Source organism: Lytechinus pictus, chromosome 15 (assembly GCF_037042905.1).
Source record: "Lytechinus pictus isolate F3 Inbred chromosome 15, Lp3.0, whole genome shotgun sequence".
NCBI classification, from domain to species: Eukaryota; Metazoa; Echinodermata; class Echinoidea; order Temnopleuroida; family Toxopneustidae; genus Lytechinus; species Lytechinus pictus.
The window spans coordinates 29,480,235-29,504,071 of NC_087259.1; the positions used below are offsets into that span (position 1 = coordinate 29,480,235).

A 23,837-nucleotide genomic window follows, 5' to 3' on the forward strand; every position below is an offset into this window, starting at 1 on the left:
ATCCAGGCTTTTATTTTAGATGACTACTTTCTTTAATTTCTTGTTCTATGTGAGTGTATTGATTGGACTGTCTCAAGACTGTTGATAGATCTAATCTGAAGATTAAACCTCTTTACTCAACCATCATCCGGGCCATAGTCCTTCCCATAGGGCTCTCACTTTGACTCACCCCAAGTTAATTTAGTCACAAAAGTTCCGCTGATAAACATTCTAGCTTCGAATCATCAAGCAGACGACACTCTCTGATGATTTCTTCTTTCCTATGGTACCGAAAGTCAGAAAAGACAGATTTTAAGTTCATCGTGTCTTGAAGAAAAACAAAATATTCATTTATTTAGGTTTAGGAATATCTATCTGTCTGTCTGTCCATTGACGTACAATCACCAGCATCTGGTTGTCGTGTACATTTGGGTTTAGGGGTCAAGCGCTAAACACAATTAATTTTGGTAGTGTGCTTTTGAGACAAGGGTGTTGATATGCAAACGTTCAAGTTTGAGTTTGAATACTCCTATGTCTTTGGAATTTCTGACATCCTCATCTTATACTAGTATTAGACGAAAGGCTTCAGTCTCTGTACCATCAGTTCTCCACTGAGCTACATGCACCTTGATTGTCTCAACTTGCAACCTTTCCTATTATTAGTTCAACTTAAGTCAGAAATTTAGAATTGAATACCCAGAGCAGACAGTATTCCTGTCTATTCTTACATCTGTTTTGAATTTGAATCATTATCATTTTGATAGTCTATCCCTTTGCTTGTGAAGAAAAAAACCCCAATCACCTCCAGGAATAAACCAAATGTCAACACGATCGATTACATTGCCCTCATATATTGCAATGGTTTCACCATTTCAGCAACCCCACTCTCCAGCTTTCTGCTTTCCTACTTAAAAAAAAAAATCAATTTTCCTTCAACTGCTTTTGTATTGTGACTTGTCTCAGGTATGAACAATATAACAATCAGACATGAAAAGGGATAGTTAAATGACTGGAAACTATGTAGATGAATTTCTTAATTTATTTTAAGTATTTAGAGGACATCTTTGTCTTTTGAACTCTCAACAAATGCCTGCTCTTTCTCTCATTTCCTTTTGAAGTTTTAGTCCTAGTAGATAATATATTCCACAACAAATTATTGTCTGCCTAGTATAAAGCACAAGATAATAACCATCACCTAGATTGGCAGATTGCTGTTCATTTATGTACCCACCTTACATAATGATAAGACCTTTCTTAGCCAAACAATCCCCTAATGTTCCCAAAAGAGTCATTGTTCTAAACTTATGTTTCATGACAGGGTTTTCTTTGTTGGGGAAGTATTACACCTAAATAATTAAAAATAGAATGTACATGTTTATAGTGAGGGTTTCAACTTTCACTACGATTTATTTTCTAAATTAGTTTATGCCCCTCTAGCACTGAACAGATAATCCCTTGGCCCTATCTGTAATGTAACCCATTTGCCCCCTCCCCCTGTAACGTCCCACTTGTGGAAGTGACTGGGCCCCCTTTTGAACTTGGAAAGTATATAATGTCTTTTTTTCACTTTTCAATTGCCCCTTATGAATTTGTGGGTCTACCTCTTATGTGTTTTGATGACATTAAAAACAATAAAGAAACAGAGTGTCTTAGTGGTCCTGATGGTCATTAGTCCAATTTATTTACTTGGAGCATACTACACTTTCTATAACAATCAAGAAAACAATCATCACCAAACAATGACTTGCCAAATTGATTTATGAATCCCATTTGTTCGCAATTGAATTTGATATGATTACTCACATTTCATCACATCCTTGTTGACCATTTGTACTCTCAATTCTTCTGTGATTGTAATATATTTGACTTTCATGTCTTAGAGACTGTTTCCAAAGTGCCTAGATGTTTCTATTTTTAATATTAGAGGAGGAACCAAGAACAGGTTCCTGAGTGACAATGTTTCTATGAGTCACAGGTAACACCGATGTCTCTGAGACCAGAAAGACCAAGGTTTAATCACCTCCTGCACCTGTATACCAATACCTACCTGTACCCATATAGGGGTCCTACCTGTACCCATATAGGGGTCCTACCTGTACCCATATAGGGGTCCTACCTGTACCACTATCGTTGGGGGTAATCTACCACCCAGGTTGATATATTTGGAAATACTAAGTAATAGTCAATGAGAGCAGCAGGTTTTTTAACAACTTAGGGACATAAAAGTGAAATTGGCATTTCATGAACCTCTCTTTAGGGCCGTCTGCACCATCCCGAGTTTTCAAATTAGCACGCTATTTCTGATCCGGCAAATTATCCCGATCTGAAAAATCTTGAGATAGTTTGCAGTGGAGACGCAATTATCGCGCTAGTTCGTAGGATTAATCTCGAGATTGCAATCCCAAGTCAACTCGGGTTTATTTGCAAAATAGCGCGCTATTTTACGAATTATCCCGCTAATTCGTAGGTGCAGACGCACTCGAGATTGGACTCGGGGTAATTTATTCATGACGTCAGTCCATAATGCAATACGCGTTCCACTTCCGCCTTGGTCAAAACATAAACACGTGGGAAAGTCAACTTTATACATGCGAATAGATTTATCGCGAATAGCGTTCATCAATTGCCTAATCAGCAACGATGGTGTCCCACCAGTGAATGGATTTTGGGAGAGACCAGACCGAAGGGGGAGGCGCTCATCGACGATGGTCATATTCAATAACAACACTGACAGCAGTGTCGTCTTATTCCTTCGCAAAATGTGAGCAAATAGCATTTCTTTCCTCCTTCTCTCCCTCTCTCTCTGTCGTTGCCTCCTACTCCGCCATCATATTTTATTAACGAAGAATACATCACTTCTTCACTCGCTGAGCTGAGAGGATTGTTGCATAACACCGGTCGAATTCGGCGAAAGTGCTAGTGAAAGGAGTACATTGCTTGCATATCGCGGGAAGTTATTCAAAAGCGCGGGCCGCTGAAACTCCAAGATCCGAAAGTGCGCATGCTCGGAATATCGGGTTTGTTGCCTCACTCGAGCATGAATCGCTGTCTTGCGATGGTGCAGACGGGGTTTCTTGAATCTCGAGATTAATCGCGAAGTGGGCCGATCGGGCTAAAATCTCGAGATTGAGCAAAATCGGGATGGTGCAGCACCGCCTATTCTTCTTCAAGTCTCATTAAATCTCATAATCTTATTGATAAAAGAGTTGTAAAGTGATTGGATTAGGAAAATGTGCTCATACAAATAATGATGCCTATAAAGCCTGAAGTCATTTTATTCCATCTCTAGAATGTGATTATTAAATGTTTTGTATATTTATAACAATCTGTTTATTTTTAGCTTGATGATGAATAAATGAAATTGATTAATTTGAACAAATGAATTTCATTCTAACTAAAATTCATGCCTATTTTAAATCAGAATCAAAACTTTCATTGACCTGTTAAAATCCATTTCTCCTCATATTGTTAGGATTCCAGGCTTCCCATTCCAGGGGTATGTGGGTGATCGTCCAAATTTCCAGGTCAGGAACTTCTATGATTCCAACTTCCAAGGGTCTTTGCAGAAATTCCAGACAGAATAGAGGGGCAAATCAATATGAATATAATTTCATAGCAGTCGTTGATTTTCTTGGATCATTAATCAGACTTACTGAATATGACCTCACTTTTATAACTGTCAAAGTGATGGGGAAGTTTCTCCTTACCCTTAATCAGTTTGACACTCGGTGCTAATTACTGGACATTGTCATCTGGTCGAAGGAGAAATAGGCTTGACCATGACAGTTAACTTCTTTAGTCATGATAATATTATTTTCCTTTTTTTAGTTCTGAAAAATGGTGAAGCCAAAGCCCTCCTTGATCATGTAATGCAGCTAATGAAAGGTAGTGTATGAGTCAGTTGCAGTACCTGTATTCATTTGTAAGAAGGGAGTGACTTGTTGCCATGTCAGGGAGGACCTTGACAAGCAATTTAATTTAAGAAATCAATACTGTTTTCAGGAAAGTGAATTGCTGTAAGAATTTTATTATATCAGGGAGGAGACAACAGGGAATGGTTTTGCAATAGAATAATCTATTCTCCATTAATTTTGTTTCAGCATGGCCTTATGTGGTGGGGTCTTGGGCCAAGGGCATCTCTATTGAAAATGACTGATATATATTTAGAAAAACTTAACAATCCATATATATGTTCATTGCCAAAAGTTCACCTTAAAACTTAAAAATGACCTTGATAAGCCAAAGTCGTAATATATCACTTTTTAGAATTCTGAATATCTTGCCCTTAAAATATCCATACATGTAAGTGCCAAGTGCAACTGTAGGACACTTGTCTCAGAACTTCAGGATAATCGTACTGGACTGGTATCGTTGTGAATTTAGAAACTGCTCATGCTTGCTCACCTCAATGTGACGACGGGCCATATGCTTCAAAGTCACAAGGAAGTTTCTCCTTACATCCGACCATTGATACAATTGGTGCTAATCAATGAATAAACAATGAATGAGATTGAGACATTACCTATGATTTGATTACTCCATGACATCTAGCTGTCTCTGTCACTGTCTGTCACATGGTCACTTCACCGTTGAATTCAAAGACCTGTTAATTCAAGCTAAGACCTCATATAATTTCAAGAAATATTCTTTAAAAGTTGAATGAACTGTACACCATGAAATCATTTTCAAACTCTTTCTACCCCCCTCTCCCTTTATAATGATTATGTATAATGATTATTCATCTACCCCAGAATCATAATCATCTTTATATTTTTGGAACACCCTTTTTTTCCCCAAATTTGTTTTCTGAGACTTTCATTTTTCAATTTTCTAAAATTTCTATTCTATTCTTCTCTTTATTACATACTACATGCATCTGTATGGATATGATTTCCCACTTTACAAATTAGCTGAGCTTGCTTAATTTTACATTGGCATTTTACAGTATAGCAAAGCTAGTGCCTACCATCTTAGTCTATTAAGATGGATATTGTATAAATCAATTTTGCATGAGGACCCATTTCTCTTTATTAGATTAATTCAAATCAAAGCTACAAGAACACTTTAGCATATTGAATTATTTTACATACTTAGCTGATGGTCCACGTTATTCAATATCACAATGCTGGTTTTGTTAGTTGGGCCAGATGATGAATGCATTTAGTTTGTTATGAAGGAAACCTATGGTAAAACAGTTGGCAATTTATCATAATTTGGACGTCAACTGTCAGAAATGATGGTAATGATGAAAAAACCAGGAGTCATTAATGTGATATTTAAAAAAATTCATTCCACAGAGATCCTGTTATCCTAACATCCTTCCTTTGTTTTTTTTTCATAACCTTTTAAATCACACCCCTCTCCATCACCTTTATTGGATTCTTTCTTTGTACATTGTGTCAATATTTGTATACTACACCAACTGTGGATGTTAGGGTGTAAACATACACCAGTCAATGTTATAGGAGGACTACTCCAAGTATTTTACACCAGTTTAAGAACTTATGGTGTTATGATTATTATTTAATCACATGTGTTGGTGTGATTATAACACATTCTGATTGATATTTATCCCCATTTGGTGTTATGTTAAAACCCCATGCATGGTGTATTTTTAACACTTAAGGGTGTGGTCCTCTCTGAGCATACTTATGACGTTGTTATTTTTTATGGGTTATTATTCTCTGTAATACAAAATTTTATTATTGGCAGTTGTGCTAAAGCTGGGGTAATAATTATGGAGTGCCAAGAGTGTCATGTCGTAAAGTGTATAATTATACAAACTCACTATCAGTATTATTATTTATATATTTATTTTAGCATATTATTTTTGTGATGCCATGTAAAAGAAATGCTCTTAAACTTTGTTTGCAAAGGACACACACACAAAAAAATTGTATACCTGGTAAATTTTTGTATCTTTTATAAGTCATTCCCTTCCTGTTTGTACCTTGCTATCTTTAATATTCACCCCCTTCCTCTTTTGGTTTTAAACTTTAACTGCATGAAATAACTCTTTTGTATACTATTTTTCCTTTCCAATTCCCTAATCTTGTGAAGAATCATTAGTTGATGTTTGTGATCCCTTATCCATCATTACAGACTTCCATCGGCAGAATAAAGTCCTGATTGTATGAGAATATATGATGCATTTCAGTTAATGCCCTCTCAGACTGATAATTTATTCATAAGTTTTGAAGAAAGCGAGTTTCAGTTCGGTACATCTTGGAATCTGCAGATAAACATGTGATCTCTCAATTCCTGTTCATGACGAAAATTCATGATAATATAGGGAACGTGACTTTCTATATGATGATTAGATGGTAAATAATTAATGTTTCCAAGGAGAGAATATTATCTATTCCTTAGCTAGGCCTTATAGAGATAATGGCTCATATATTACGATTTGTGGTTAAAAGAGCATTCCATACCACAAAGAAGGGTAATTTTTCTTGCTCATTTTTTTCTAACTTGGTTGGGCCTACTAATTTGTGCTTATTAAAAATAATTATTTTAGCAGTCTAAATACAGAAGGAAACAAATATATCCCCATGAATTTAGTACTTAAAAAAATGAGCTACATATGTTATAATTAACACAACCAAGTTGCTAGTTTGAGCACGATGAATTCACATTTTAGATATTTGTAACTCTCCCTCTTCTTTTACTTATTTATTTCATTTTAATAATTGTTTTACTTTCAGGATGTTAAGATTCTAGGTTATTAATTAAAGTTTATATGCAGATACTATGATTAGGGAAAATTCTACAAATTAGCGTAAACCAAATAGAGTGGGTCATTGCTAGCAAAAGGTTTTATTTAATATGTCTAAGGTTTAAGATATTTCACCTCACTAATCCCTTTAAAATATGTGCCTAAGTTTTTGTCCTGAAAAAAAAATCAGAGTACTATGCACATTTTGTTTTGTAAATGGAGGGAAATAAACATTTTTTTAAATGTAGGCTTATGTATTAGGATTTGAAAACCCTCAATAAAACGTTTGTCTCAAAATCATTTTAATGAAAAAAGTCATTGTTGTATATCATTCAATATATCATGTTCTGGAAAATGTGATATTATAATCATAACATGATTACAAGATAGTGTCTCCTATCCTTACATCATTATGATGAAGACTGGAAAATAACAGGAAGATAATACCAAACATGCTTGATGGAATAAACAGATGGTGATTAGCATTTGAGGTAAAAGCAAGTTTATCAAGGCAGCATGGCCATTGCCAAGCATGGCTATCACCATGGCAATATGTAATTTTAAAACCAGTTATGTTGATAAAAAATGGATAAACGTGTGGCAGGCTGCTGAGCAAATGAGTGATGTGGTAGTACTTCCAATTAAATCATAGAAGACATAATGAGCATGTATTGTGGTTTTGATTGAATAAAAGTGCAAGCAGTTTGTTGAATCCAGTTCTTATGATCCATTTTTTAAGAGATTAGGAAAAATAGCATGAGGAATAGGAAAGAGGTAAGAAAAAAAATGTTATCCAAAATATATTGACCAATTTTTGATTAGGCCTTTAGAATCTATGAAATACAGGTTTCATGTTAATTATTTATCATTCATTTATTCATCTAGATTCATCTACTCATCTAGATTCATTCACTCATTTAATGGTAAGTAACTAGCATGGCAGCAATGCATAGCAGCCAATAAAAATGAAGGGTTTCAGAAAAAGTTACAATTTGATGGCAAAATTTGCAATAATAATAAATTTTATACAGCATGGCTCAGGTCATATACGACAAGATAGCCATATAGCTAAGGATCAATAAGAACACCCGCTCTAATTCTCACCTGTTTAAAATTAATATCAGTCTCTTCTTTCTCTCCTGCATGGGTCAAACTGATGCAAAGTCATAATTAAGAGTATTAGCCTGTGGGCATAACTGCTAATTGGTATAATTTGACTTGATCGTTCATACAGATGGAGTGATTAATAGCGGCTATGTCACTTTTTCTCTCAATTACTATGGAGATTATCTAGGATTAGGATGCTTCCATCTCCAGACGTGGCGCTTCTCACCTGTACACCACGAAATGATGAAATTCCAATTTAACAGGTCAATCTGGATTATTGTTATTACTTAGACTTGATTCACTTATGTTTACCCCTTTTCGTTTCTTCTTCTCCATATTCAATGAGTTCCTATTTTTGACATCCACTTAAGATACATACTAATTAATTTATAGAAGATGATACTTTATCCCTTGGTTTAAGCCCCCCTTGAAGGGCATGGTAAAGTTAGTTTAAAAGGAGTTCTTTTTCAGCAAGGAGCTTTGTGGCTAGACTTAGTTTTCCAAGTTAAGAATATGAGTACCTTCATAATATTCAGATTTCTGTATGTTAATATCATATTGGAATAGAATCCGCAGGCGTAGGGTAGGGTTTAAGTTAGCCTTTAAATAAGGCCCTGTGTCTGTTGTGATATTTATATCACATACCTACCGACTGGAGTGCGAGGATAGGCGCATCAGCATGCTTATGAATAATTCATATATTCACATCTTCTCCAGATTCCAAAAGGCCTCGTGATCACTCTCGCGCTCATTCGGGTATCGCCAGTTCTCTTTGTTGGCCGCTAGTTTCGTCTCAGCCACCGCTTGACGAGGTATAGAGCTAAGTCGCGAGGCCTTGTCAAAAGGCTAGGTTCAAGTTGTCTCCAAGTTCAAAGCTTTCGAAAGCATTAAACACATCTCTAAAGTATTAGTCTAAGAATTACTACTTTGAGAATTCAGAATCTCCTTATATTCTGCAAGCATTTGGTTCTCAATTATTTTTCAGATTACCATCAATAGCCTGATGTCTTGAAATCCTCAAAGAAGTCATATAAATGTAGTAAGGCTTCATTACTGAATATTTTGTCCTTATTTTAGTTAATTTCAAGCCGTGGTCATGGAGATTCTTAGAACAGATTTCAGTCGAGCTTCAAAATTGAATGATTTCTCCAGTTCTATTTCTATCCATTGTCATGGAGAATATGAACAAGAAAGATCATTAATCAAGGCTTAACACTGAATCCAATTTTAATTTTCTATCTATTGTCTTGGAGAAGTCAGAAAGCAGGCGGTTGTAATCCTTGAGACGTGAGAGGAAGGGTGGTGGCGGTTAGAGGGATTTACATTTCTAATCTTGTTGATGGAGTCAAAGATTGATCATATTTTGTTTCCTCCAAGAGATGTAATGGAAGGTTGTGAGATGGTATAAAAAAAATTGGACACTTTAAACTTGACACCAAACCAGATGGTTAAACTTGACATTCTAAATATTCTGATCAGAGCCCTATATCACCAAGGCTTGGAAACAAATCATATTTTCTTGTTCTGGATCTCAAACAAAATGCACATGCAATCTCCCCATTAATGTACGTGAGGCATCATCGTTAGATCTGTTTAAGTCTCTCCTTAAAACCCACCTCTTTTAATAAGTTTCACTTGCCTATTTTTCGCTTCTTTTGTTCTGTATGAAATTATCCCCCTTAGTTAATTGGCATTATCATATTGTGTTCAGATTTTTAAGTCGGATTGTAAGCTTAGTTATTAGGATTATTTAGATTTACATACATGATTATCGACCCGTTATATTTAAGTTGTGTATTCACCGATTATCTCTTTATTTGTACGTATAATTAATTTTTCGTAATTTTGTTTTCACTTTCAGTTCCTTTGTTGTTCTTTTTCTGAGATATCTTGTATTTCCCCCCTTCTTTCTTAGCGCTTTGAAACTTTTGTATAAAGCGCTCTATAAATTTTGTATATTATTATTATTATAAGATTACTGTTCATTGACACTGAGTGTAGGATTGCAAATCTTTAATTAATGGGTATTAGAAATTATATCATGATGTCAAAGACTATGTTGATATCCTGTATTAGTTCTACTCTGTCTTTGCCTACAGTGGCGTAATGAGCCAAAAATTTGAGGGGGCTAGATATGGCATACCCGACAAAATGAGTTGCAAGTGAGTGAAAATTTCAGAGTTTTTATTACAAAAATCCAATTTTGAAATGATATTCAGAAAATAATATATTTCACTCTTCTTTCATTCCTTTTCTCGTTTTTTTTTTTGGTCGTGAAACTTTTATTCTTTTTTTTTTTAGGGGGGGGGGGGGAAGCGCCCCAAGCCCATCTGTTCACCACTGTTTGCCTGTAAACTAAAGGAATGCAATGTATAGTTTGGTGAATCTCTGTCTAGTGTAAGATGTGATGTAGTTTGTAATGTTTGCAAACAAGTCACAATCCAGTTTGAAGTATTTTAACTGAAAAGAAACAGGTTCTATAGTTCTATCTCCTTCTTTGTACTTTATAGATTTTTTTGGTATTTTTATAGTTCTTTACATATCTGTATATGAGTCACAAACTCCTGTAGAGTTTACACCAATTCGTTTAAAAATACAATATCCAGTTAGAATTCCCAATCAGTAATATTATGTCCAATCTACATTCAGGCCACTGACATTTGTCCAGGTGACTTTACTGACAATGAAGGTTGCCATATTGATTTTAAGACCAAGTAATTATGGAGCAGTCAAGGAGGCATGAATGTTATTGAATTGAACTGTTCTCAAGGTTTAATTTATTCTATTCCAGTTCATCAAATTTGTAGGTCTCTTATTACTGTTCAAGCATAGCAGGGGAAAGCTAATTATCATGTCCCAAAGTGCACTGCTTATCTGTATAAATTTCAAAAAGAAGAGGACAGTATTCTTATTCTATGCTCCTATATTTGAATAAGATTTTAAACAGTATTTTCTGTATTGTAACCCCATGGTCTTGGCTTAGAATTTTTTTGCTGCAATCTTAATTTGAAGATAGTGTTCAAATTTATTTTTAACAAATAGACTGAAAACTTGCAGAATATGATCATTGTGTAAAATTTAATTTTAATTTTTAACTTTTTTTATTCATGATTCTACAATTTAAATTCTGTTTATTTCTTTTCATTGATATTTTAAATTTATAAGTACTGCATGGTATATGTGAATGCATGATTGAAAAATCAAGAAATATATCAAAACAAATGGTTTATGATAGAACAGAGCTAAGACTTGTCGTGTGTTTATCATCTAATTAATGTAGTATGCAGGAATAAGATTATAATTTGGGAAAGTTCGGATATGAAATTAAGAGCTAGATATAGAGATATTTGATTTCAAAGTTGTGTTTTTTTCTGTTTATCAGTAAACAGGTTGCCGGACGTTTCACCAGAAGGGGGAAATGAATTAGGGTCTGTGGGGAGATATTAAAGGTAGAAATAGGTGTCTCGTATGGGACATGGTTCAATGTACTTATGCTGTATTGGCCTGATAGCTGGCTTCTTCGTGACACAGTTCATTTGCTCCGCAAATTGGCAATAAGTTGCACAAATGAACCGCACGAGGTAGTAACAATTGGGCAAGATGCGGTAGTGCTTGTTGCTAGATTGATTCTATGGTGAATGAAGGATAGTGGAGTCTTGAGACAAGAAGTCAACCAGGAGTCAAGTTTGTGCCTTTATTTGATGTACATGTAGTGCACAAGTTCATGGTTGATTGTTTTTTTTTCTGGGTGGGGGGGGGGGTAAATATTAAGAAGTGTAGATAGATAGATAGGTAGATAGATAGATAGATAGATAGATAGATAGAGAGATAGATAGAAAGATAGATAGATAACAGAGAGAAAAGAGAGGGAGAGAGGAGGAAAGATAGATATAGATTAAAAAGGAGAAAGAATAAGAGATGGAAGAGGGAGAAAGTGAGGGGGTGAAATATGGCAGAATGGTATAAATTGGAAACCAGAAATTTAGAGTGAAGTGCATGAACTAAAAGTGGAAATTGCAGTGGGGAATACATACCAAGGCTAAAGAAGTCAGATAATTGGAATTGTGAAATGGTGACAAGGCAAAGTGAAATGAAGATAAATGGTTAAAGAAACATCGAAGAGGAAACCTAAATTGAAAAAACCTTGGGAACTTATCATGATTGATAATTATGCAAACTTACATATTTGTCAGCAAAGTCAGTTGTAATAAGAACTTTTGTATATCTGTTTCTCATATCACTTTGGAAAGGCAAAGTTCACAAAATTGTTTACAAAAAATATCACAGAAGTCTTAGTAATCAAATCTCAAGATCAAAGCAATGTCAATTAGCCATACAAATTGAATTGAATACACAAATGCTGTGCCAACTATACATGATAGGAATTTAACTATTGTGTAAATATTACCTCGTTAGCAATTATGATTCTATTTACACATGAATTCTTTGCCACTGTTAGTTTTAATTGCTTTCATGAAAGATTGTATGTCATCAAGAATGTTGTAATAGCATGTGTATGTTGATTTTTTTTCTTTGGACTTTGTTCGATTAGTTGCCGTAACTCGAGACACCATTTTCCAGCTATTCAGGACTTTGGCATTAAAGATCTTTCCTTTTCATGTACATAACGGAGCACATAAATAATATGCTCTTTGAAGTTGTGTTCATTAATTTTCTGAATTTCTGGGAATATATGTTTTTGGTAGTTAGGCCTAACCATTGTCTGAATATGTTGGAAAAAAAAACAGATACTCATCATCTATCCTTCATACTTTATAAAATGCTGCTTTTCTTCCATGAAGTTAATTGTAAATTCTATTTTTCATCAAATTTGTTTATGCAATGAATTTAGTAAAAAATGAAAATAGAAAGAAAAATGAACTCAACTGAACTATGCTAAAAAGAACTTTGTTTTTAAATGAACAAAAAGCCCCTATAATTGTCTAGGTGAGAAATGGAACTTGGAATATACTGCATAGCCATCTGAAGATTATAGAATATATATGTTATGCACCAAATAATGTCTGATATTGTTGTACGATTCTAATATTTGTAATCCCAATGCTCAAACTAGCTAACACAAAACAAAAATTCTAATATGGTTTTATTTAGTCCCATAGATTATGCTTAAACCAAGACGAAAAGTATGTATGAAACCCTGGGTATGAAAGCAAAGTATTTGTGTGTGTGTGTGTTGTGGTGTCATACACAATATCTTTTCATAGATTTACAACTTTAAAGGGAAATAAGAGCTTGGAGTGAAGAATATTATCTTTAATTTTACCTGTAGAATTGACAGATGTGTTACATGCATTTCGGCTTTGTTATGACGGGACGGCATATCAACCTTAGTAGCAGTGTATCATGTCAACGTACTTTCTAATGCAGCTGGTTAGGCAATCAGAAGGGCGGGCAAAATCATCTAAAAAATTGCTTCCATTACTGGGTGTCAGCCGTGTGCATTAAACCCGAATCCCTGGCATTAATTCATGGGATAAATGTGTTAGGGTGTTATACAAAATGTATCAATTTCTTAAGCAAATTAGGTTTGTGTCTGTGGTTTAAGCAGGGATATTGTAATGAGATATACCTCTGATTTTAAATGTTTAATAAATTTGAAGGGTATTTGCACCTTTCAATATCAACTTTATACAGGAGGAAAGGCTCATGTGAACCCGAATCAAGTAGGGGGGGGGGGCACTCAAATTATTTTTTGATGGGGATGTGCCTCACGAAACTCTGAATTGGGGGTCTAAGGAACTTACTAAAAGGGTAAAGTAATGGGGTCTTGGGAACTAAATATATACTGCGGGGTGGAAAAACGGTGTATGGAATGGGATCGCGGCACTGTAGGTATGGTGCACCATAGCGCTGTGAATGCATAGAGTGGCTACTAGTCACTAGCGTACCTACCGGGGGGGGGCAGAGGGGGCAGTCTGCCCCCCCCTGACGAGCCACAACCCATGCAAAGGACGTATCCCTGCCCCCCCTGACGAGCTTCAAAGACCTTTTTTGCCCCCCCTGACGAGCTTGAAGCTCTTTTTTTTTTTTTTTTTTTGCTTGTCAAATTTTTTTATGGTACGAAATCCTTCATTTGTGATAGAAGACCTTTTTTTTTTTTTTGCTTGTCAATTTTTTTGGCGGACGGTTCCCCCCCCCCCTGTGGAAAATCCTAGGTATGCCACTGCTACTAGTTATATATAGGGAGTTGCGAAGCCATACGTGCATCTCTCGCATGCGGTGCTTGCGCTTGACAATTTTGGCAGGGCTGGGGAACTGAGATGTCTCGTAACTGGGGGTCTTGCGAGTGGGGCTGGGCGGCTTCTGAACTGAACTTTTGTTATTCGGAGTATCTAGAAAACTGAATATAAGGTCTGAAAAAAGGGGGTCATCAAAGCGGCATATCCCTGTACCACCAATATATGTGAGGGCCCCCCCGGGAGGGGGGGCAAGTGCTTGATATTAAATATATCTAGCAGTTCTAGGGGAAGTCTACCATCATGCCAAGATGTACATGTAATGAGAAATGAGAGAAATTAGTTGAAAATTGCATAAATTTCATGAAAGAATAACGAGAGTTGTGAATCTTTCATTTTGTAACACCAAATAAGAGCAGCTTCCCCATATATAATTTCCAATAGAACCCTTCCATTATCTTCTGGGCAATATTTTTCATAGAAAATTAGACATGTATGTACAAAACTGTCCGAATAGGTAGGCCTATATCTAGTGATTTTCCAAAAAGTGACACTTTATTTATGATGGATGTTCTATAATATGTCATGCATGCATGTACAGTATAAGGGATTGCTTGCATGTAATGTCACAAAATGAAATCTTTCAAAACAAGAAATCAGTTATTCTGTCATCGATTTTCAATAACCCAAACGATAAATGTATTATGAGTTTCTACTGTTCTTTTATATATTTCTAAGAATCATATTCATGAAATGTGATTCATCATGAGAAAGAAGACTAGTGAATAATCCAATACACTCCATTTTTTTGTTTTCTATATTTTATTTCTTTCTAACACTTTTTACATGTGTCCACATGCTAATCGTATGTAGTTAGAATTTTACTGCATACATGAAACTCACAAGATGAAAGTTTACTAATGGTCAAGAATTATGAACTTTAAAATGGCTTACAACAACAACAACAACAACAACTTTTCAATAATTATAAACATTGACCTAATGTTATATAGTCAGGTTAAGAACACTGAAAATCTCCATATATGTTCCCTTGGAAAACATGATAGGAAGGCTTTTCAAGCTAACATACCAAAAGTTATCAACAATAACTCGAGAACTATATTGTAATGGGAAAACACTGATCAGTTTTATGTAAATATATTTTCACAACTTTGATTTAATACAATGGTACTTATGGAATATTTGAAATATAAAAAACCCCTATCTAATGCCAGAAGAAATCAAGAATATAGAATGGTATGGGAGGAACTTGGGTGAGCAAAAGGATGCTGTGAACAAATTTCTTTACACATGATAATCAGATGTGGTTTAGAAGTACTACAAAAATTGTTGTAACATTTTGAGGAGAAAATGTAGAAAGGTCATCAATGATCACCTATTTTGGGGATATCATTGATGGTGTAGCTCTTCCCGAACATCTTGAAATGATTACAAATATATCCTTAAAAACTCTGCCTAAATTCCCCTTCATGTACATTATGATTTACATGTATGAAGTTAGTTACAATTCAAATCAGAAGTGATTTAGGTGTTTCAGATATAGAGAACCAGTTGCTTTCTTACTTATATAACCAGAGATAATGCCCTAGCATAGAGCATCAGTAGGCCTACCTAGTTTCATGAAATGGTCTTTGTAAGAACCAACTCTTACATCCCTGATTTACATCGATATGCTGAATAAAATTTTATTCTGTAAATTTATCATTAACTTCTACAATTATTAATTTATGCAAACCATTATTTTAAATATTTGCAAATTTCATATTCTGATCTCGATCTATAAATAAATTTAGAAGTTTATATGAATTATGAATGAATAATAGAATTTGCCAATAGATTGGTAATAAATTACAAATGATGCCTCATACAGCATCTCATCATAAATCAGTGGTATTGGTAATTGCAGAGTTTTCATGAGAATGGATCCTAAAGGCCCTCAGTAACAATTTTTAGCAAGAGCCTCACAGCATGTCTACCTTCATGCTCACAGTGAACCTACAAACTTTACCTCTTTTTTTAAATATTGATAATAGAACCATGCAGACAAAAAAGTTTTTGTAAGTGTATATAAATGTCTCGAAAAATTGTAATTTTTATGTTTTGGCACTATTATCTTGCATGGTATAATACTTGAGATTGATATTATTAGAAACTGGTGTAATCAATGGGTAATTCTGCATTTGAGATAGCATTTTGAATGAATTTGATTTTGCAATATGGTATTTTTTTTCTTTTACTTAGCCCAATATTCCTGTCCTCCATGCACTTCATGATTGCTTATGGCACCACAATAAAATGGAATATATAAAGGATTTTCCAGCTATATTAACATCGCATATATGTTGATTTAGTAACAACAACGAATAGATACGTGTATACATTAATACATGATATGCAGAGGGGGTTTAGTTTTTTTTTTTAATCTAGGAATATTAATTGCTTTCTTTGGTTGATTATTTGAATAATATTTACATTTTCTTCCATCAAAACTTTCACAGAGCCATCTTTCAGAATTTCAGCAAAACAAACTAACAAATAGACTAATACCATGTCCATTCTTTCAATATTGACTGTACATGTCAACTACCACATTATACACATGATGGAATATATATCTCAACTGCAGAAAAGATAGATGTACCATATAACTTATTAAATGTTGCAGAACAAATATTTGAAATGGTTACACATTAAGTACAGCAAGGCTCTATCCTATGCTTACTATAACAACATAACAATTGCTTTTGTAAAAGGAGGCAAATTTAAGATGAGATGTTCATTATTTTTTTTACATTAAAACATGGCAAATGTTTCACAATGCAATATAAACAGAGGTAAAAGCTTTTGATTATGGAGTTGCATTATCCCTCTGATCAATAAAAACATAAATATGGTACAAAATTATCAACTGTTCTAATCTACCAACCATTCATAAGACATGGTTGTCATAACTTGTTAAAGAATCATCAAAATTATACACTAAAACATGATATAATTGACATAAATGGAATATGCCAGAAACTTTTTGGCACTTAAGTGAACTACATGTACACAATGCTACAAACATACAAAAACTTAAAAGACATTTAATTAATGTCATGATAACATTGAGTAGTATTTCAACTGTTTGATCATAATTAGCTATGATACAGCAGTTTACAAGGTCACAGCTTCTACTCCTACAAGCTTCTTAGCATATATGTACAGCAGCTAAAAAGCACCATATAAATATATACAATACATTTATAATCAAAAGAAATCACCATCATGGAGTCATCACCTGCTGATTCCTATGACATTGACATCACCCTCTGGCAATAACATGGAGGTTATTTTTATTGTGATTTTTATTCTTACAAATTTAAAAGATCACAACCTACCTCAAAACTTGACAAAAACAATAGTGCATGGGAGGGGGTCAGTGATATGTCTTAAAGGCAGTGTAAAAATTAATAAAAATTTTCTTTTGATAAAATCTGGTTTCTGATCAAATGATTTAGTGTGATCATTACACTCCATGTAATTATTGGAGTCATCTTATTTCCTACACTATTGTATATTCTACTAAGAAACATATAAAAAGCAAGAATACAGGCAAGAAACATTTGTTATCTAAGAATAAACACAAAGGGATGTGGGCATGTGGCATCATTTGATGCCCAGGGATCAATATTATCAAGGTCTTTGAACTAAAAAACAAAACAAACAAACCAACTGGAAGAGGAATAGAAGAATGTTGTGATACTCACTGTACAACTACAGCAAAAGGTGGACAGGAGAGAATAGAGAGAAAGAGAGAAGAGAAGGAAGAGAATAAGGCTTTAGGATCCAGTGTGTTGAGGTCTAGTAGCATGGTGTAGGGCAAGACCTTGGATAAGAGCCAGACCTTGCTGAGCCAGCGGAACCTGCAGCGGTCCAGGATGCTGCAGAGCTTGAGGACTCTGCCCTTGGTGTGGCACAGGAACTTGGTGAGGTGATGATCCATGATGAAGTCCTGGCTGAGGTGCTTGACCCTGGTGGAGGAGTGCGAGGGCCGGATGTGGTTGTTGTGGAGTCTGCTCCTGATGCTGGGACACCACTGGGGGTTGGTGTTGAGAGACTACAGGAGATTGGTGTGGCTGTTGTCCTGTAGTTCCTTGGTGCTGGAGAGCTGATCCCTGGTGTGGTGCTTGGGTTTCCTGATGCTGTGATTGCTGTTGCTGCTGTTGTTGTTGCTGCTGTTGTTGCTGTTGTTGTGGCTGTTGTTGCTGCTGCTGCTGTTGTTGTTGCTGCTGCTGCTGTTGTTGTTGCTGCTGCTGTTGCTGTTGTTGTTGTACAGCAGCTGCAGCAGCATCCTGATGCATCTGGACAGCCTGTTGTGCAGCCTGTCTTGCTTCTTGTCTGGCCTGCTCTTGTCTTGCTGCCTCCTGCCTTGCAGCCTCCTGTCTGGCTGCATTGCTGCGGCGCCCTCTCCCACGACCCTGTCCTTGCTGTGGGCTCTGCAGTGGTTGACCTTGCCCAGATGGACTTTCATCAGGGTTTGGTGACATGTCATCTGGCTGATGAGGAGGGCTCTGCAGGTAGAAGGGTAGGAATCGACTGCCACAGTCCAGTTCTAGTTGACGAACCCTCAGGTAGACAGCCTCGGTAGGAGAAGGAATGAAAGGAGGATCGCCAGGTTGTTGTGCCTTCAGTTTAGCCTCTACCTGACGGCCCTGCTGCACCATGTACTTCCAACAGTAACGCAGATCTCGGATGGTTCTAAAAGTGGAAAGTAGGATTTAAAGATCAGACTTGTTTAATGATGACATTTCACATTTCTTATTCCTTCAGAAACAAAAATCTGGGTTGGTTCTAAATATGGCAGATAGGAATCGTGATCAAACTTATTTAGTGATGGCATTTCATGTTTCATCTTTCAGCTGTAACACAAATCTGAGATGGTTCTAAAAATGAAAGATATGAATTGAGATATACATTATCTAGTGATGACATAATTTAGCATGAAATTCTTTAATATCTTGAATGAAATTTATTTATTCCTAATTATCAGAACAGCTGAAATCGAATGGTAGCTTTCAGAACAGAGTGAATGAGTATTTTACACAGGCAGTGGGTTATTATTTCTAATTTGCAGGAAATTTTTTAAATATAAATATATATAGCTGTATATTTGAAAGATGAAAGAAACTAGAATCTGGTGATGAATATCCCTTACAGTTGAATAAGATTTAAAAGAATCCCCCTACCTTTGAGTAACAGCTCTTGGGTCCTCATTATAGTTATCATGAATCTCTTGCCATGCTCCATCTCGACGCAGCTCACAGGTCAGCTCTGGACCAGTCAACATCACATCTGACCAACGGTTGGTGACCAGCTCCAGAAGTAGTTCCTTCTCGTAGAGTTTGTAGACGGTGCGTTTCCCTCGTACCTTGACCGGTGGGAGGTCTGTGAGAGGCATAGACACTCCTGAATTCAGGATAGTCAAGGGGGAAGTTAAGGGCAGGGTGAATTCATGCATGTTAAACAAAATATGACAAATCATAAATGGAAATGGAAAACAGCCCCAGGTAATACAAATTCTATTTATAAATAATTCTTTCAGATTATTATTATAAGTGATTTTTAATTAGGATTGAGAAAATTAATCAAACTGATTTAAAGTCACTAGGCAGAGGGATCTTAATATAATTTTAAACTTGTGTAATTTTTCACTTATACAGGGATTATTGTATCCATTAAGGTGTCTTAAAACTACAAATTAAAATTACTTATTTTTTTTAATACATTTTCGTACTCAAATCGAATGAATGGATATTTCTATTTAGTGGATCTAGAATTGAAATAAAAGCATTGATTTGATTATGAATAATAGAGCATATTCATTTCTGGAAGCAATTTCTTATTATTTGTTTAAGATTACAAAGGAAAAATGTTGCAGGTTGATCTATCAATGATTTGATGAATATATTTCAGTAATGTTTGATTCAAAAAGTCTATTATAAAATGCTTGAAATGAACATTCTATTAAAAAGACTACTTATAATAATTTCATAGAAATGAAAAAAATAAGAACAAGGAGCTGTATCACAAGCTGTTAGTAAAATGAATGCATGACTTTATGATTGATTGGAATATATGGCAAGCTAGGCAGGGTTTCAATCATTTGAATCACATTACCTTTTAAAAGTTGAATCAAATATATAATTAATAACAATCAAACACATTGCTCATGCAAGTATATCATTTGCCACAATTTACATAAGATTATTACAAGTGTCTTACTGTGTTCATCAATCAGTAAATAAAAAATACTTTTTGCTTAGATTGTGGCACTTCATACTCTTGTCATTTGTAAAGTCATGCGTAAATTAACAAACAGATTCATGACACAGCCCCAGATGTCATGAAAGCATGGGATGGATATTTCATGCAACACATTCACAAGCAGAAGGGCCAACAACATGATCTGATGATCATATGATTGATCTTACTAATCAGTTACACAAAATCATCCAATGTTCCCCAACAAACCCATATTTTTTCTAATTCATGTTTAACATGAGCTTCCAAAGTATTGAACCATAAATAGGCAATCAGTATTTTTATGGATGATTTCATTTGGTGAAAAATTGTCCCAGACGTAAACATAAATCTGCAAGGTTCCACAAGTTTGTCAGCATGTGATCCAATAAGAAATTATATTCAAGGGACCCTCCCCCATGATCTTTATTGAGATAGGTGGTCTTTATGGACAAGGGAATGGGTAATAAGAGGTTTTAGAGGTATCCTACCTGCTCCATCTTCCATCTTCCAGTGTGAAGCATCCAGAAGAAGCGCCCGATAGTTCACCAATCTCTTTCTACCATTCAAATACTCCATCACAATCTGCATAGGAGGTAGCTTTGGGAACTGAACCTGGGTCACATACTTCCATGCCCCTCTCAGATCAGTGGCTGTCCTCACCGTCACCGTGTCGCGATGAGCATTGAAGAGGAGCGCGATCTCTCGCCAGGCTCGGTCGTGGTTGAAGAGGACCTTTCCTTCGCGGCGTTTGTCGGTGATGGCTGGAAGGTTTGGTTCAATCAGCTCCATGAGGATTTGTTTCTCTATCTTGGTGTATGTCTTACGACGATACTTCGGTGGCATCTTCAGTGGCATTAACATTCAGAACCGGTGGAGTAGAAAACTGAAAATGAAATGAAAATAGAATACAAAACATTTTAAAATCACCTCTTCACATTAATTAAAACAACTTGAAAATACAGTACATAGCTGCTGCATCTTTGGCCGGTTATGCTTGATGAATGTTTTCATGTGTGCCCATTATTAACATAATTCTGTTGCCAAGTGCTTCACGTCAGCTTAAAAGTAGTAGGACCTATATTTTTGTTGTCAGCAGTACTACATTAAACTTTCTAGTCAAGCAGCAAAATAGATTTACTTATGATTGATAAATCTAGAGAAAGATGCAAATATTTGACAGTATTGCACACACAAAAATCGAGGATGAATTGTAAATGGTTGTGTATATATAATTGTTTTTTCCTACCATGTTTTGTCAACCTTACTAAAAGAAATTTACTAATTTGATAAAAACATATGATAATAAATTGAGATGTTACAGTCTACAGGATGATTAATGAACTTTTCTCATATCCCTATAAACCAACTAGGCTTACATGTTCCATCTAAAGTACATACTGCAAAACCACATATTAACAACCCCCAAGATCTCACTTCAATGCTTTCAAAGAACATGACAACCAATTCCATTTAAGATATCCCATTTGACATGGAGCGGAAACCAAAGAGAGATGTTCTGCATTTTTATCGACCATCATTAGGATATCTAGTACAACTTACATGAATTTATATGTTTAAACATCTCTAATGTTTGTATGGCAGAAAGATGGGGGGAGGGGGTCGTAAGCTGGGCCTACGTTAACACAAATTTTTAAAGTGACATAGGACCCAAATTGTAAATACTGTAGGCTAAAATGCTACCAAAAACAGCAATTTGTATTACCATTTACCAAAGTTTGACACAAATAATTTTGCTTTGTATAGTCAATGAGAATATGTTCAGGATTCATTTTAATGAATTTTATGTTCCTTTTTTGACAATATCCTTTGTCAATCAATCTTATTGCTAGTTTTCTGGTGTCATTGTTGAGTGAAGGATCCTTGCATGAAAATCTAATACTCCTGGTGGGTGTTTCATGAAGCTGTTCGTAAGTTACTTTAAGAATGACCGGTGATCCTTTCTTGTGGTAATGGTATATTCATTGGCGATGGTTACCGCGTAAGAAAGGTTCACCAGTCATTCTTAAAGTCGCTCTTAACTTACGAATAGCTTTATGAAACGGCCCCCTGTTCCTTACATGCACTTCAAATCCACACTGAAGCAAACATGCATGCCAGAATTCTTGTAATATTTCACCAAACCCAAAGTTATTTACTAGTTACATTTTTTCTCGACATATTCTGTTTTTGTGGTCACAAATTTTGACAATTATCCAACACTTTGATTGAGGTTTCATTTAAATGGGATGAAACAGGGTCTAAACCACAGTCCTGGCAATGATGGTGCCATTCACATTAAATATTTAATCCTACGTGGTCATTAGGGGATCAAGGGATCAGGGTAATTGTCTATGAAGTTGATCATCATGGTCGCTATTTGATGGTAACCTGCTGTCTTGGTTATATTACTAAGATTAATCTGAGTTCAAGAAAGAAGCAGACAGAAAAAAGGTACTTCTGACGTGGCAAGAAGTGGTCAATATAATTGAAAGGATTGAAGGCAGAACATTGTCAATGCAGTCGATTTTCAAACATTTGTAATTTTTCCTTTGGCCCAGGACCTGAGTGTTAAATTTTGCCTAGTCCATCAAGGGTTGATTGTGGAGTGTATTAAATCATGATTTTCATTGCCACTTTCATAATATCTTACATTAACCTGCATTCCTGATGTATCAAATGAAAGATTGAATATATATGCTCTCTACTAATCCATAAAGTAGCAAAATAGTGATGAGTGCCAGCATGTCTGAATTTCAGGCTTACTCTATAGCCAGACAATATGCATAATGAATTGAACAGAGTATGCACCCAGTGCTAAAATGCTGGTAGAGAATGTCGTACGCAAGACGTCTCTTAAATCTTGTTTCAAGATATAATCCCATTTCCCAGAATGATGGGATGCTGTGACACCAAGGAAGGGTAGAGAGAGAGATAGAAGCTTTGAAATGGTAAAAATAGATAAAAAAAAAAAAAGAGGATGAGTAAAGCAGAAGAAGAAATAGGAGAGATCATGTGTTAGACTTGAATTTAAGGAAGGGGGAATTGTAACAATAATAATTGTAAGAGAGAGAGAGTGGGGGAGGGAGATGGAGAGAGATATGGGAGAAGATAAGGAATTAAACAGAACAAGGTAAAAGTGATGAACAATACTTGAGTAAACAAAAATATGATTATTTGAAATGAAATGAATGAAAGATGATTTTTTTTAAGAGATGGCAATAAGACAAAAAAATTGCAATATCTTGTAAAGAATGAAAGTTTATTAGAGATTAAGCAGGGAATTATATTTTAAAGAATAACTTGCTCTTTGTAAGAAGCTAAATGAGGAAACATAGACAAACAATAGCTTGATTAAGAAGTCCTGAAGGGCCAAAGCTCCATGCTCTGGGCAATATACTATATTACCTTCAGTGAATGAAGATTTACAATCAGTAAATAAGCAAATTGAATATGCAGGGTTGAAAATCACTCTGTAAAGAAGTCTGAGATTGGATCATTGGATGGAAAAATAAATCTTATGAAGATGATGAGAG

At 35.3% G+C, this 23,837-nt stretch overlaps 1 protein-coding gene across 2 annotated transcripts; it reads right to left on the reverse strand.

The window, feature by feature from the left end:
- Positions 1-14,830: 14,830 nt before the first annotated feature.
- On the reverse strand, positions 14,831-21,201 carry LOC129278056 (putative uncharacterized protein DDB_G0268364). Of its 2 annotated transcripts, none has more exons than XM_054914267.2 (3): positions 20,793-21,201; positions 19,248-19,467; positions 14,831-18,759 (listed from the first exon to the last, which is right to left on the reverse strand). In XM_054914267.2, exons 1-3 carry the CDS (start codon positions 21,163-21,165, stop codon positions 17,841-17,843), a joined length of 1,512 nt encoding a protein of 503 aa, XP_054770242.2. In that variant the 5' UTR covers positions 21,166-21,201; the 3' UTR covers positions 14,831-17,840. The 2 variants fall into 2 exon arrangements, with proteins under 2 accessions (XP_054770242.2, XP_054770243.2); XM_054914268.2 differs by having other exon boundaries at positions 19,248-19,446; positions 20,793-21,185.
- Between the last annotated feature and the right edge of the window lie 2,636 nt (positions 21,202-23,837).